The sequence below is a fragment of the Gekko japonicus genome, unplaced genomic scaffold (assembly GCF_001447785.1).
Source record: "Gekko japonicus isolate JY-2015 unplaced genomic scaffold, Gekko_japonicus_V1.1 scaffold2878, whole genome shotgun sequence".
NCBI lineage: Eukaryota > Metazoa > Chordata > Lepidosauria > Squamata > Gekkonidae > Gekko > Gekko japonicus.
The window spans coordinates 1-16,990 of NW_015173223.1; the positions used below are offsets into that span (position 1 = coordinate 1).

The 16,990-nt window shown below is 44.1% G+C and overlaps 2 protein-coding genes across 2 annotated transcripts in view; both read left to right on the top strand.

Annotated features, from left to right (window-relative positions):
• Positions 1-642: 642 nt before the first annotated feature.
• LOC107120080 (fibronectin-like) lies at positions 643-11,149 on the top strand (the record flags this gene model as incomplete). Its single annotated transcript, XM_015422724.1, has 9 exons — positions 643-789; positions 1,268-1,432; positions 2,461-2,622; positions 2,813-2,959; positions 3,262-3,426; positions 4,473-4,634; positions 6,564-6,710; positions 9,189-9,353; positions 10,662-11,149. Coding segments are annotated over 9 exons (1,313 nt in total), but the record flags the coding sequence as incomplete, so codon positions are not given.
• A 2,857-nt stretch (positions 11,150-14,006) lies between these two features.
• LOC107120081 (epididymal sperm-binding protein 1-like) overlaps positions 14,007-16,990 on the top strand; it is a 3,682-nt gene continuing 698 nt past the window's right edge. The window contains exons 1-2 of the mRNA XM_015422725.1: positions 14,007-14,083; positions 16,124-16,270. Of these exons, the coding sequence (XP_015278211.1) occupies positions 14,017-14,083; positions 16,124-16,270 (214 nt within the window). The 5' untranslated portion in view covers positions 14,007-14,016. The remainder of the gene's footprint in view (positions 14,084-16,123; positions 16,271-16,990) is intronic.

Consider the following 16,990-nt stretch of genomic DNA (forward strand, 5'->3'; position numbering starts at 1 on the left):
TACAAGCCTATAACCAATAAGATGGTGATAGGACTGCCAAAATATGCTACTGCCTGGGGGGGGGCGGGGCGGGGGAGGACAGGAGTGCCAGCCACGGGGAAAGCCATTGCTGTCCTCAAGCAAATGCCTGGCGGAACATCTCTGTCTTACATGCCCTGCGAAACGGCATTAAGTCCCATAGGGCACAGATGTGATTTAGCAGAGAGTTCCACCAGGTTGAGGCCAGGGCAGAAAATGCCCAACTAATCTCCAGACAACAGTTCCCATTAAGAAGATGGCATCTGCATTCCAGAGCATCACTTCACCACTGGACTGCTTCCCCTCCCCAGACTCACCTGGAGGTTAGCACCTCTAGCTAGTAGAGGTCATACTCTATAATATTATTGATTTACTTCATTTATAACCCACCTGCCTCCCAAAATGGGCACTCAAAGCATCTTGCATCATTCTCCTTTCCTCCATGTTATCTTCATAACAGCCATGTGTTGTAGGTTAGGCTGAGAGTGTGTAACAGCTCAAGGTCACCCAGAAAGCTTCCATGGCAGAGTGTGGATCTGGACCAGGGTGTCCCAAATCCCAGTCCAACCCATCAACCCCAAGATGATCTCGTTTTATAACCTTTACTGTTTGTTTCCATTCCAGTCCCCCGTCCCTGTGTCTTGCCATTCATTTACAGCAGCAAGGCCTACTCCTCTTGCACTGCTGATGGAAGTCAGAACAAGAGGCTGTGGTGTGCCACCACTGGGAACTATGACAGACATCCCGAGTGGAAGTATTGTGCCCTTACAGGTGAGTTTATGTTGTACATTACTGGTGTACTATGTCACATGAGCTTAGGATGAGTAACAACGTTCTGGAAACAAATAGATCCCTGCTGCTGGATGTAGAAGTCTGTGTAAGACCAAACTGTTGAAAAAACACTGCCACAGGAGCACATCCAAAGTGGCCTTGACTAAGGGAAAAGCGGTTTATAGTTCAATCCTGTGCAGGTCTATTTTGAGATACAATGGGACCTGTTGCCTGCTATATGTCTTTAGGATTGCTACCATTTGGCAGGATGGAGAAGTTTAAGACCCTCCCCCTTTCTGCCTGCTGATTTCCCCCTTCATATACCCTCTCATGCCATAATAAGGCAAATGTGGGCTAGGAAACCTTTTTGTCTTGTATGACATAGCCCTGCTTTGAATGTGCTTGAAACATAACCTCATCCTCTCAGAGGAATGGGTATGTCCCTGTACAAATAATCTCTATCTCTGTCTTTCTTTAGAATACGGAGGTAATTCTGGTGGACAGCCCTGCGTCTTCCCTTTCACTTATAAGGGTCAGACATTCTACTCATGCACCAACAAAGATGCACAGATCGGAAGGTTCTGGTGTGCCACAACAGGGAGCTATGATAAGGATGAGAAATGGAGCTACTGTGCTGATAAAAGTAGGGAAATTGTGTTGACTCATTAGATGGATGTGTGTGTTCGTCAGGCAATGTAGATGTAGGAAGATCAGTGGTTGGTCTGGTTCCTGAGCTGGTGCAAAGAGAAATGCGAAGGAAGGACTGTGCAGAGACATAGAGGTGGCATGGCTCAGCAGCAGAGATGACATTCCTACTGCCTGGGACATCTGAAGGACCTCAAGTAGGACGTCTTGGAAAAACCACTTAGAAAGCCACAGCTAGTTCAGAGTGGATAATACTAAGCCAGATGGACCAATGGTACAAGTCAGTGTACGAGAGGTTCATTTGTTTGTGCCATGAAGACACAATGGTTTAGTGATGGCTAATATATGCCAACATAACAGTGCCCCTGTGTTCAGTATGGGTCGCTGCTAACTATCAGGCTACCAGTGTTTTGGGCAAACCCAGTCCATACCATTATTGCCGGCTTCCTTTCTTCTAGCCTGCAAGTAAAGCAATGCAGAGAGGTGTTAAGCCCCCACATGTCACTCAAGCAACAGGGCTTGGTTGATGTTACTCAGCATGAAAGGCATCCCTTCCTCAACTTCCCACAGCCACTCAAGTCAACTACTTGGAAATGGTCTTTCATCCTTGGATGTCTCAAGGTGTATGCCAGTTAGCTCTTCCTGTACATCAGCAACCCACACGATTGCTGTCATAACTGCCAACCTGTGGTGGCATCTCTCTTCCCACGGAGACTCATCTGCTTCCCTCTATTGTTCTGCCAGAGGATGAAGACTTTTTTGTTTCCTTTGGTATACCATCAATAACACTAATTGGCCCTCCTCCACAGTTGTGTTTGTATGTTTATATGTTTCTTACGGAATTGTTTGTTTTATTTTAATAGGGTTTTTTTTTTTTAGCATTTTCTCTGTGTGTGTGCGCTTGCATGCCTGGAAGTCACAGTGACTTCTAGTGACCCCTAGTGGGGCATGGAGGATTGTCTGTCTGTCTGCCTGTCTATCATCATCATCATCATCCTCCCCTCTCCCTTTTCTCCCTTTTCCAAGGACTATATGCAAACCAAATTGGAGCATGCGTCTTCCCTTTCATATACAATGGCAAACGCTACTCCTCTTGCACAACTGCTGGAGCATCTACTGGGAAGCTCTGGTGCTCTCTCACCAACAACTATGATACACACCGCAAGTGGACATACTGTGATCCCTCAGGTAAGGGGAGCGGGGGGAGGACACAAGGAATGGGTTTAAAAAATTTAGTTTAAGGTTTAGATATTATTTTGGAAGAGATTTTACAGACGGACGAAAATAAGAGTACAAAAGTCCCACAAAGTTTTCATCACACTCTTCCATTATTACCGCTCTTTATTGTTTGTTCCCCTGCCCTGTGCTTCCTCTTCAGAACCCCGCCCGTGCCACTTCCCCTTCATTTTCAAGGGGAAATCCTACTCTGCATGCACCCATGAGGGAGCTGGTGACGGACAGTTGTGGTGCGCCACCACAGCAAACTATGACACTGACAGTAAATGGAAGGCATGTTCTCAGCAAGGTAAGAAAGTTGGCAGCAGCAAGTCTCTGTTCTGTTTAACCTGGAATCCAGAGTTTAAATAGAAAGACTGAGTTGTTGAGAAAAATCTAGCTGACACCAGCAAAAGGTCAGTCTCTATGAAATTTCAAATCTGATAAGTTAAACTAAAACTACATTGCAAGCTTATATTAAATACAGGTGTCAAGACTGCAGGAACAATCTCTGGTCTGTCCATATGGAGAACTTAAAAAAAACCCCATTTCTATGATGACAAACTTACACTCAATCCACCTCTCTGTATCCTGATTTCCCCATCATTGCAGAGTATGAAGGGAACTCCAATGGGCAGGTCTGCGTCTTCCCCTTTACCTACAAGAACCGGACATTCTACACCTGCACCAATGAAGATACTAAGGGTGGGAGATTCTGGTGTGCCACCACTGGAAGCTATGACAAGGACAAGAAATGGAGTTACTGTGCGGACACAAGTAAGTTCACTGGGGGCTGCCATGGTAATAAGCTTTTTAAAAATTATATATTGATTAAAATATTTTCTTGGTTACACACAGCCCAGTCACAACTCATACTTGTGCTGTGGTGGCAGCTGTTGCTGACACTACTTTTTAAAAATCTACCTAGCTAATAAGAACATAAGAACATAGGAGAACATAAGAGACGCCAATGTTGGATCAGGCCAAAGGCCCATCCAGTCCAACACTCTGTATCCCACAGTGGCCAGAAATACCAGTGCCATCAGGAGGTCCACCAGTGGGGCCAGGACATTAGAAGCCCTCCCACTGTTGACCCCCCCCAAGCACCAAGATGACAGAGCATCACTTGCCCCAGAGTCCCTATCTATACCTTGTGGCTAATAGCCACTGATGGACCTCTGCTCCATATGCTTATCTAATTCCCTTTTGAAGCCGTCCATGCTTGTAGCCACATCTCCAATGGCCAATCAGAACCCCTGCTGGACAAAAGCCCCACCTAGTCATGCCCACTTTCTAAAAACACTTGGTGGATACCAGTAATGGGGTTGGTGGGCACCATGGTACCCATGACTCCATGAGTATCATAGTGGGGACCCCTGGACAACATATAATGCTGACGTACTGGATTTCTTTCGTATGTTAATGTAGCCCTGGGGAATGAGTAAGTTTCTACTCCATTAGAGCATTGATTATTAGGAAATGGAAGCTTAGCATTTTCCAGCTGTGATGTTTTCCTGAGTTAAATGGCCCCTGTTCCTCTGAGATGGTTGTTAGTCCCAGCAGGAGGCAGGGAAAAATCTGAGTATCTGTGACAGGATTCCAGAAAGATTGTTCCCATGAAGCTGGCTTATGCTGAGTCAAACCACTGAACCTTCCAGGTCAGTATTGTCTCTGGGGTCTCAGGTATAGAACTTTAACCAGATCTGATCCTTCTAAATAAAGGTGGTGGGAACTGAGCCTGGGACCTTCTGCATGTAAAACAGATACTCTGCCACAAAGCTACCATCTCTTCCCCAGGCACTAACAGAACTTCTGTATTTCAGGACAACATGGAAATAATATGGGGCCCTGCGTCTTCCCTTTTGTTTACAAGAGCAAGACGTATTCCTCATGCACAACAGCTGGAGCATCAACTGGGAAGCTCTGGTGCTCTCTGACCAGTAACTATGACACAGATCCCAAATGGACATACTGTGATCCCTCAGGTACCAAAAAAAAGACAGAAAAAAGGAAGGGAAAGCTTAGTGGACCTCTAATGATTTGGGATGATCATCTGTTCTCTGGTAATAGAGTAGATTTGCCTGCATGCTGATATACACAGGTACAGGGACATACCTGTATCCCACTGTGCCAGTGATTTTGAAACTGTGGCCTTTTGGAGGGGGACACATGACACACAGAGGAAAGGTGTGAACTTTCTGAAAAAGATCCAGAAGACTTGTCATTCTTCCAGCAGCAGAGATATAACACGGCAGACAGAAGGACTGCTTTGCTAACAACAGATGCTGCAACCAGTGCTGTGGAGTCATGTGAGCAGAAATTCTACTTTGTGAGCTCCTGGCATTCAAGCTGTGAGGGAGCAATTTGGCTACTGCATAAATTAGTTTGCTCTGGAGCCATCCTTCCTGAGTTAAGACAAAAAAGTCTGAGCCAGAGGCTAAAAAACTGTAAACTAGCTCACACTAACTTAGCTTAGAGGGAACATTGGCTGCAACTTGTAGAGAAGCAGGGAAGCTACAGGGACTTCTAACCACAGGAAGTCTTCCTCAGTCTTCCTCTGTTCTGATTGGATCTGATTTTAGTAAGCTGCTCAAGATGCCTGTTGAAGCCCTCTTCCAAGTGTCAGTGACATTGTTCCTCTATCCCAAAAATCCTTACACATACAGCCAGCATCTCTGCACAATACCATATGATCATTCTCCTCCTTAGCATAGTCCTGCACCACCTGGCTTTTCTCCATGCAGGTCCCATGAACTCCAGCATAGCATTTTTGGATGGCTAAGGACCTTTCCTTCCTTTTCTATGAGCTGAAAAGCTTGTTGGATCCAGTCCATTATATGTGTTCTTTTGGGCATTTTAGAAATGAGCAGAGTTTGAAAAGTCTAAGGAACACTGACTGAAGTACATGAAGAATGCTTACCAGAGTAGGCTGCTTCTGTGGTTTAAGCTTGTGTGTTTCTTTATATAGATGTGGTACTTGGTCCATAAAGGCAGCTGGGAGGCACACATGACTCATGTTCTTATCAATAAAAGGCAATAGGAATCATAGAATCATAGAGTTGGAAGGGACCTTCAAGGTCTTCTAGTCCAATTCAAAACAACCTCTCCCCAACCTCAAAAGAGGGCAACCCCCCCCAACAAAAATTCTCCAGAATCCATGGCCAAACTGTCCTGGAGAAAATTCCTTCCTGACCCCAAAGTGATGATCGAAATCTCCCTGGGTGTATCAGAACTAAGCACCGATGCAACCCTTGCTGCCCTCCCTCTCTTGATCTGTCTAAGTTCACAGAATCAGCATTGCTGTCAGATTCTGTTTAAAACCTCTGTTTAAAAACTCTGGTTTCTCTTCAGATTGCATAAATCTTTCGCCTGTTCCACTGAGGAACTGCTCTGTCAGGAAGTTTTTCCTAATATTCAACTGAAAACTCTTTTGATTTAATTTCAACCTGTTGGTTCTGGCCTGATCTTCTGGGGCAAGAGACAACTACTCCATACCATACCATCCTCAATATGGCAGCCCTCCAAGTACTTGAAGGTGGTTATCATATCACCTCTCAGTCGTCTCCTCTCCAAGCAAAACATACCCAGCTCCTTCATCCTTTCCTCATAGGACTTGGTCTCCAGACCCCTCACCATCTTCGTTGCCCTCCTCTGGACACATTCCTGGTTGTCTATATCCTTCTTAAATTATAGTGCCCAAAACTGAACACAATATTCAAGGTGAGGTCTAACCAGAGCAGAGTAAAGCAATGCCATCACCTTGCGTCATCTAGACACTATAGTTTTGTTTATACGGCCTAGAATCACATATGCAAACTCATCCTGGCCCCACAACCACCGAATCACAGTTTCCACATTTCTCATTAATGTAACTTCTCTTTTTCTCCTCCCTGCACCTTATGCTTCCTTCACAGAACCCCGCCCATGCCACTTTCCCTTCATTTTCAAGGGGAAGTCCTATTCTACATGTACCAAGGAGGGATCTGGAGATGGACAACTGTGGTGCGCTACAACAGCTGACTATAACAAAGACAGTAAATGGAAGGCATGTGCCCTTCAAGGTAAAAATGACATTGTGGTAAAGTCTGAATTTGGGATGTGCAAAAAAAAAAAATGGAATTTTTCAGATTCAGGGATTTTGGGTCCTTAAAAATTCATTTTTTTTTTTAAAATCAGTATTGTTTTGAAAACTCAAATTCCAATATCTGTATTGTATTGGAATTTGGGTAAAATTTGGGAATCCTGATTTTTTTGGGGCTCCATTATGACCTATGGGGCCATTATAGTCAATGGCAAATTACCAGTGCAATGTGCCCAGCAGAAGCAGTGCCAAAACCCAACAGGACTAAGATCAAATCTGAAAATCTACATTTTTTTCCAGTGGTGGGAAAAAAAGAAAGGCAGGCATACAAGAAGCCGAGCAGATTCTCCCAGAGAGTCTCTGCAGTAGAAAGTGAAGTGTGGGGACATGTTTGCAAGGCCAGCAGCAGAACCAGTGCAATGTGCCCAGCAGAATCAGTGTCACTGTGGCAGTGCCAAAACCCAACAGGACTAAGGTCACATCCTCTTTGGGTGCCCATAGAATTGGATCTCATGGTTCCATCTTTTTAAAACTTGGAGGTTCTTTTGGGGAGAGGCTTCAACAGCTACACTGCAAATTTGGTGCCTCTACCTCAACCCCTTTCCCCCCAGCCCACTGAATATACCCTAGAAGATTTGCTATTGGCTATAATGGACCCATGGGGTATAATGGAACTGAAAAATTTGAGATTCCCGAATTAGTTCGGGATTCTCTTATCAGTAAGTCAGACCATATCAGAGAATCTGATTCAGCGTAACCAAAGGCTGAATCATGCTAAAAAGGCATGTTGTTGTTGTTCGCTTTCCTCCCAAGTAGCAGACGTCTTTTAATTTCATGGCTGCAGTCACAGTCTGCGATGATCTGGGATCCCAGGAACGTGAAGTCTGTCACTACTTCCACAACTTCCCCTTCTATTTGCCAAGGAGTGATGGGGCCGGATGCCATGATCTTAGTTTTTTTTTATGTTGAGCTTCAAGCCCACTTTTGCGCTCTCCTCTTTTACCCTGAGCAAGAGGCTCTTTAGGTCCTCTTCACTTTCTGCCATTAGAGTGGTATCGTCTGCATATCTGAGGTTGTTGATCTTTTCCCCAGCAATCTTAATTCCCGCTTGTGATTCATCCAGGCCAGCATTTCGCATGATGTACTCTGCATATATATTAAATAAGTAAGATGACAATATACATCCTTGTCGTACTCCTTTTCCTATGCTAAACCAATCAGTTGTTCCATATCTGGTTCTAACTGTTGCTTCTTGACCCTTATACATGAGTTGGGTTTTAATTCAGCTCAGAAACACTGAATGCACATTCCTAGTCTGAATGCCTCATTCACCCCAGTCCTTGACTCAACCTCTTTTTAGTAGTAGTAGTAAGTTTTATTCACGGTCATTGACCAGAACATAGTACACTGATGGCATATCTTGCAACATAAATGATACATATGATATTAAAATAGCAGAATTTTAAAAGCAGGTTTTTAAAAGGGAAAAAGCTCCATAAAAACCCATCATAATTAAAATTAATAAAACGAAATCTTTATTCTCCTCTTTTTGAGCTACGATAGTTTTTCAAATTCTTAGGGCAAGCCATCCAAACCTAGCCTCCTGATGAGTAACTTTTGCTTGCCTATCCGATAAAAAACTTCTTAAAAGGCAGATTCTTTGCCTATGAGAAAGAGGAAGTGTCTTAGAGAAAGGCAAAGTTTCGTGAATGTTGTTATATGCCTTACAATAAAAAATTACATGTTCTATAGATTCAATACCATCTGCACAACAGGGACATATCCTTTCTTCATAAGGAGTTTTATTAAATTTTCCTTCCAGGACCGCAACCTCTTTTTATGTATTTAAGTGCTGTCAAATTGCAACCGATTTATGGTGACCCAGCAAGGGGCTTTCAAGGCAAGTAAGAAGCAGAGGTGGTTTGTCATTGCCTTCCTCTGCAGAGCCTTCCATGGTGGTCTCCCATCCTAGTACTGACTCTAGGCACTGAGATCTGATGAGATTAAGCTATACCATACCATCACCCCCAACTTCTCTTTAGGTAAAGGTTTCCCTTGCTCGAAAGCCAGTCAAATCCGACTCTAGGGATGCGGTGCTCATCTCTGTTTCCAAGCTGAAGAGCCAGCACTGTCCAAAGATGTTTCTGTGGTCATGTGGCCGGCTGACTAGATGCCAAGGAGCATAGAACACCATTACCTTCCCACCGAAGTGGTGCCTATTTATCTAATTGCAATTTCTTGCTTTCGAACTGCTAGGTTGGCAGGAGCTGGGACCAGAGATGGGAGCTCATTCCATCATGCGGCACTCGGGTCTCAAACTGCTGAACTACCAACCTTCCGGTCTGCAGTTCAGCATCTTAACTACTTGAGCTATCACAGTCCTTAACTTCTTTTTACTGTTTACCAAATCTCAGCAAAATTCATCCCCTGCTTATTTTGGTTGTCTCCCTAACTGTAGAATATGAAGGGAGCTCCAATGGGCAGGCCTGTGTTTTTCCTTTCATCTACAAGAGCCGGACATTCTACACCTGCACCAGTGAAGATACTGGGGATGGGAGATTCTGGTGTGCCACCACTGGGAACTATGATCAGGATAAGAAGTGGAGCTACTGCGCTGATACAGGTATTATAATTGGGTCTGCTATATGGGCAAGTGGTGTTCAGGGGTCAGGCAGGACTGTGAAGAAGGAAGTTGGGATTGAACAGTGCTGGGTTATTGAGTTCTATTGCTGTGTTACCCTCCATAACCAGGGGGAAAAAAGTATTAGTATGTTCTGTATCATGCCAAAAAGGAAGTATGTTGTGGCAGTGAGAGATGTTCTAGCCTTCAATAGCTAGTGAACTACGAACTGGCCAGAAGTCCACCTTCAAGTCTACCATGCCTACTGCCTTTCATAGTCTAGCCACGTGATAAAGATTAGACTGCTTATCCAGCATAATAAAGGCCAGAAGAAGTGTCCCTGTAGTGCCAAGGAGCTGAAACTAATTCCAGGAAATCAGCTCAAACCAGGAAAGGGACCAAAAAAAAAAAATCCATCTATCAAATCTTTCCAAGGGTAATATTCCTTGGTTTGGAGTCCCATAATACCCAGTAGTGGGCTGTAGCCATCCAGAATGTCTTGCTGCATAGTAGCAGAGAACACAGGCCTTCTAAATGCTTTATCAGGAAACTGTACACCAGTGGAAGTACACACATCCAACATGTGCTTTCTTATGTGGTATCCATAGGTTTGCCAGATCTCTTCCTTGTGCCAGTGGAGGGATTTGGGGGACATTCCGGGGGTGGCGGGGATGTCATGTGATGCACTAATGTCACCCAGAAGTGACATCAGTGCATCGGTGACATTGGGGGTGATACTCTTTTGGGGGGCAAAACTGTGTAGTAAAAATGGACTCAAACCATAGAGTTTTGCCCAGAAAAGCAGAGTGTCGCTCCCTTGACATCATCGATGTGCTGACATCACTTCCGGCTGACATCAGCATGTTGCACATGGTGATCGAGTGGGGGGAATTCTTCCTGCCAGCCCGCTGACCGGCAGTGGGCCAGAGCTCGTGAAAGCGGGGGATCCCCTGCCCCCACCTGGGGAATGGTATCCCTAGGTATCCATGTAAAGAAAATGTCAATAGTGTGGATCAATAAGAATAATCAATAGGTACAGTGCTAGTTTTGTTTCATTGGCCATATTTATGTTTCTAGAGGAGAACCTGGAGTAGGCAGTGCATGAATAATAACAGACTTTCTGAACGCTCCCTTTTACGTGCCTCTCTCCTACTTGTTGTTGAATATCATCTGCATCTCTCCTACTTGTTGTTGAATATCATCTAAAACGTTTCCCCCTTTTGAAGCTTCAGGCCATGATTTTTATTAGACCTCTCTGTGCTGTTTACAAGAGATGAAGTGTCTGACCACTCAGTGTGCTTCTTCTGCCAGGAGACCAACAGCAACCTAGTGATGACTATTGCAATTCCAGCAATGAAATTTGATACTGACCCGATGTTTGTATGGCTCCATCCTGCTTCCCTTTGTACTACTAAAGTCATCTAGCCTGCCAACGAAGATCTGCCTCCTAAGCCCTGCTCTTTGTGCCTCCACCTTCAGGGGCGAGGTGGGCAGTGCCCCCAAACAGGTCTTTTCCTGTGGTGGCGCCTCGTTTGTGGAATGCCCTTTTTGTTAAGCCTCATCTGCTCTCTTTGAGGCCAAAATGTTAATTTTTATCCAGGCTTTTAATCAACAGCTTGATCTTTTACCCGCATCAACTTCTAGTCTGAGAGCTGTTTTATGAGACCCATTTTAAGCTACTTATTATTCATGTGCTCTTCCTGAATTTTTAATGCTGGGCTTTTAATAATTGATTCATTGTTAACAACTTCTATGGTGTTTTATGTTTTTTATCGTGCTTTACTCTGCAAGCTGCCTCAACCAGGTTTTCTGGAGAGGCGCTATAGCAGTTTTTTTGAAATAAATAAATAAATAAATACAATAAAACCTCGCTAATAGTCTCCGAAACTAATTGCCTTACATGTCTTCCTAAACGCGATGAATTGAGGCTCCTTCTGCACCCACTTTGGTTGGCCAGTCTGTTACCCAAATTGCATGTATGTGTATATATCTTGACTATAGGAGTACCCCCCCTCTTTAACATCAAGATTCACCCTGGTATACACAGACTGCAAGGTCTTGCATTATTTGGACTATAGGAGTGCCCCCCCCTCTTTAACATCAAGATTCACCCTGGTATACACAGACTGCAAGGTCTTGCATTATTCCTTTGTGGAACCCCTTTTAAAACTAATTCCCCTTTCTCTAGTCCAGTGTGGGTCACTTCTGGCTAGGATGCCACTGTGATCTTGCAGTGTAGTGTTTCAAGATCTTGTTTGGCATTTTGAAATTTTCATTTTCTGGGGTTTAACACCCCCCCCATTCCCCCAGGTTTGTAAAAACATTTCCCATTTCCATATATGGCACCACTGATGCAGACTTTTTAAAAAATCTATACCCAGAAGCCAAGACGCTTGCTAATTTCTGTTAACAGGTCTGTAGATGTAGCTATCTACTCATAACAGTACCACGTCCTGCTCAAGGCTGAGATTAGCCAAGCCAAGGCAGAAGTCATTAGTGCTGGCTCCAAAACTGAAGAAAGCTCTCATGCTGTTCTAGCAAAGAATGAAGGTGAACTGAGTACTCCTTAAGTACTCCTACAAGCCCCACCTCCCTAGGAACAGGCTAATAGCTCTTAAGGGTAACATGCCCAGAGAGGGCTGCAAGTGCTTCAATGGGATATTTCCTTACCATGTTGGGTTTGCGAAATATGCTGGAGAAAGACCCTAGGGCTGCAGCAGATTCAGTGAAGGGTGGAGTTGCCAACTTCAGGTTGGGAAATTCCAGGAAATTTGAGAGTGGAGGCTGGGGAGGCAGGGTTTGGGGAAGGGAAGGACATCATTTGGGTATAATGCCATACAGTCCTCTTTGTAAAGCAGCCATTTCCTCCCCCCCTCCTTGGGAGAACTGATCTATGTAATCTGGAGATAAATTGTAATTTATGGGCCATTTCCAGGCCACACCTGGAGGCTGTCAGCCAATGCTCCCTCTAAGTTGTGGAGTCTTGTGAGCAACAATTCTACTTTGAGAGCTACTGGCAGGAAAGTTGTGAGTGAGTGCTTTAGCTACTGCATAAATTAGTTTGCTCTGGAGCCATCCTTCCTGAGCTAAGACAAAAATGTGTGAACTGGAGGCTAAAAAATTGTGAGCTACTTCACACTAACACTGCTAAGAGGGAACACTGGCAGCAATATTGATGGGGGTTGGAGTCTGACGAGGAAGGCCAGGCTGTATCCCAAGGTGAGAGCACTGACCCAGTCTTTTGGAATTTCTCCTGGACATCAAGGGTGGGCTGCTGGGGACACCTTGGATTCTTCCTAGTGTCAGAACCTCCACCCCCTTCTCAATCAAGTCTTCTTCTCCTTGTGAGGAACAGTCAGTGCTTGGCTTGTGATATGCTGTGACACTGAAAATAGAGACTGGCCCTGGTTCATGGCTTTTATTCTTATACATGAAAACTCAAGCCTTTCAATTTTGTTTGTTGTGGAAGGGGAGCTATTAAGGTTGCCAACTGAACAAAGAAAAAAACCCCAAACCTTTCTCTTTATTGTGATGTTAATATGTGGAAATGGGCAGCTGGGGCTTTTCATTGCACTGAGTAAAATGACATCACCTGGTATTTACTGAAGATCAAATTGATATTAAAAGGCAACTAGATCAGTTTAAAAGTTCAGACCCCATCAATGTGTATTTTTAGTAAGGATTTTTGGCTCCAGTGTGCCTTACTTTGCACTGGCCCATGTTGGACCCCATTTACCACATTGACGGCCACTCGCCCAGTCTCAACAGATCTCTCTGGAGCACCTCACAATCCTCCCTGGTTCTCAATCCTCAAAATCCTCTATTCAGACTGGTAGTGGTTCTCCTGGGTCTTCACTTCACCTGATCCTTTCAGCTGGAGATGCGGGGGATGGAACTTGGGACCTTCCATGTACCAAGCAGATGCTCTGCTAGTGAGCCATGGCCCTTCCCCCAACATAAGGAAAGTTAAGCTTTTGTGGCCTATTACATTTGCAGCTTCAAGAGCACTGTCAGGAACATCAATTGTCCTCCATGGATACAAAAGCTGACCATTTGTTATTTAAGGCATCTGTATTACCAGCTGATGATCTGCACTTTTCGGCGATGTCTGAAAACAATACAGTGCCCATGAATGTACAGTTGGTGCTGAATAGGGCTAGTGCCAATTTAGTATTAGCACATTGTACCCCCAATTTTGGGTTATCATCTGAAAGTATCCTTAGTAACAATTGGAATAGGGGAGAGGAGCTGAAAGAAGATCTCAGGGACTGTGCAAGGTCCAAGAGAAGGGCAAATCAACAATGACCGTTAGTATCCTCATTTAAGACATATAAAGGGATAGGAATAACTGGCCAAGAGGTATAAGAACACTCAATATATCAAAAGGAGAAATAATTGCCCAATAGTGCAAGTTGTGGGCATAGAAAAGGGGAAACTGAAAAGGGAAGTTTGGTGTATGTTACTTTGCTTGCATTATGCTCTTAAGTAGTGTTGCTGTTTGAAAAAAGTTGTTGATGACCCTTTATTTGTTCAGCTCCTGTTGGTTGTGAAAATATCAGAAGTTTGTAATTGAAGAAGGGAGGGAGAAAAGAGCAGTCAAGCAGGGTTTATAAAGAGAGTGAGTGCTGTGTGCATGCCTCATACCCACAGGAATTCCTCAGAGGAGATGGTTTCCATCATGGTGGTCATCATGTATGGCTGGGTTCTTCTACCTTTGCTTACAGCAGGTGATGGTAAGGATTGTTCTTTCTATCAATGTAGCTGATTGGTTAACTGAACCCTGCCTTCAATGAATTCTGTTAACATCAAAGTTTATATTTGGCCACTTTCATATATCAAGATACTGAGGTATCCTTCGCCTGGCAATTCTTATGGCATGTTTATTTAATAGACAAATCAATTGCGTTTTCTTTCATAATTTCAGACATGAGTTCTAATTAATCTTATTAGCCATATTGCAAGAAATGTTGAAGCCTACAAAGATCCCATATAAAAACGTAAATTGCTTTGCTGATTCAAAATTAATGATCTAGATGGTCCTTCAAAGAAGACAACATACGTTTCTGTTCTGTGAATGGGGTGGAAAGACTGGGAAACCAAATGGAATGGGAATCTGAAGGGGACTTGTGTGACAAAGAAAAGCTGCAGAGAAGGATACTTGTGTACATGGAGATTTCAGCATCTTTGGAAGAAAGATGGAAAGATATTCAGGGAATCGTGGATCTGTTGAGCAGGGAGAGAACTTGGTGGGGGAGACACAGGGAAAAATCCCTCTATGATTAACTAGGCATTATCTCTTGGGAACTGCAGTGAAATGAACTTCTACACACCAGCCAGACTAAGGAGCTTTCTAACTGATATTTGGGTTGGATCCAGCCAGTTTTTTCCCTCCACTCAATCTCACCTAGTCTTTCTGCTTACTACAGCCCCCCCCATTTTTTGACCATGCAGGTCCCATGATCTCCCATATAGCCTTTCTCGGTGGTCAAATGGGACCCTACTTTCCTTGTGCACCAGCAGAAAGGTTGGCTCCAACCCTGTATCTCTGGCTCACTACTGTGTGACTTCACAAGAGTCTAGCTTGCATTCAGCTAATCTGGAGTTATTGGTGAAAACACATATGATAGTTTCTCAAGTCATAGTACCATATGAACTGGTGTAACTGTTCATAGGTTAGCTCAACTTGGAATGCAGCTTCCAGTAAGCTTAGCCAGTGCACAAAGCTTTTGTCTAAGCTGGAGCTTATGGAGACTCAGTCTCAAAAGCAGTTGCAAAGTGAACCCGCAGTAGAACTCTTTATGTTCCCACTGCAGAGTGCATGGTTATCAACACAAGATGAACAGCAGGGTTACTTTTCTTGTACCCCTTAATACCTCAATGCAAATTTATCATGCAACCCTAAACAGAGTCATACTCTTCTAAGTCCATTGGCTTCAGTCAGTCTAGATGGATGTAACTCTCTTTAGGGCTGCATTTTTATAATCTTTATTTCCAAAATATTTTTGAATTTCCTTTTACAAGTCCCAATAGAAAATTATGTATTTTTAAAAAACACTTCCAGTCTTGGATCTCTGCCTACCTGACATCTTTAAATGGGACTGTCTTTACAATAATCTTTCTCGCTTCATTGTTTTTGGAAATGCTGAAGAGCCAGCATTTCAGGAATTGCACTCTATTTTGTCCTATATTTTCATACCTATGTACTTGAAGCCTAATAACATTAATGCTACTTTATAATCACTTGACAAAGTAAACAGTTACAATTATTCAGAACTTGGATCTTTCCTCGATTTACTTACCATGAGAAGCTAAACTACAGAATCATAGAATTGGAAGGGATGGCCAGAGTCATCTAATCCAGCCCCCTGCACAATCCAGAAAATTCACAACTACCTCCCCCCACACCCCCAGTGACCCCTGCTCCATGCCTAGAAGATGGGGGGGGGGACCCTTCCAGGATTCCTGGCCAAACTGGCTTGGAGAAAATTGTTTCCTAACCCCAAAGTGGCAATCAGCATTTCCCTGGACATGTACGAAAGGGCCATGAGAACTAATCACTGAGGCAACCCTCCCTGCAACCCTCCCTCTCATGATCAGCCTAAATTCACAGAATCAAGGGGAAAAACATATATAAATACTAGGGCATATACCTAGCCTCCCCAAATAGAGATAGATGATTTCAAACTATAGTGTCAAAACAGAATTCACCTCACATCACCCCTTTCACACTTGCATAAATCTCACTTCTGTCTAACCTTCTGCTTCCATTTCAGCCCCCCGTCCCTGTGTCTTCCCATTAATTTACAAGCGCAAGTCCTACTCCTCATGCACCAAGGATGGAAGTGAGCATGGGAAGTTGTGGTGTGCTACAACTGCCAACTATGACAAGACTCCCCAGTGGAAGCACTGTGCTCTGAGTGGTGAGTTGTACCAGGGTGTATTACTGGCATACCATGTCCCATGACCTTAAGATATGTAACAACTTAATGGGGACAAATATAGTCTCCTCTATTTGGGGCTGCCCAGCCTGGCTTGGAAAATTCCTGGAGATATGGGGAATCCTGAGTGTGGAGTTCAGGGAGCGGAGGCAACTCCATGGAAATGTGATGCCAAAGAGTTTGCCCTATGAAGTTGCCTTTTCCTGTAGGGAACCTTATTGCTGGAGTTGCTATGGAGAAGCAGACAATAGCGAAACACTTCTACTCATTTCTTGCCCTGAAAACTCTATGAGGGGTCACCACAATTTAGTTGCGACTTGATAGCATTTAATTATTATTATTAAGCCCTCATGCCTGCCACAGGGCACATGGACTGGAATCCTGCTCGGCTTGTAGCTCTGCTCTGAACTCCTCTGTAATCTGGCCTTGGGTGCTTTCACACACCCCAAATAACACTGGGGAATTTCACATTACCCGTCTTCTCCCGGTTTCAAGCCGGGAGTCTTCCGTTTGCAGATGAACCGGTAGAGGGCTGCCCCTACCAGAAAGGAGCCGATTCAGAAGCGGTTCGGCGTTTCACACACGCACCGCTTTGTTTCCCCACGGTTTTTTTTTTAAAAAAAGTCCGTCTTATAGCGATATATCGCTCTACCAGTATTCCAATGTATTCCAATGGGATCGGTATAGCGTTATATCGATATA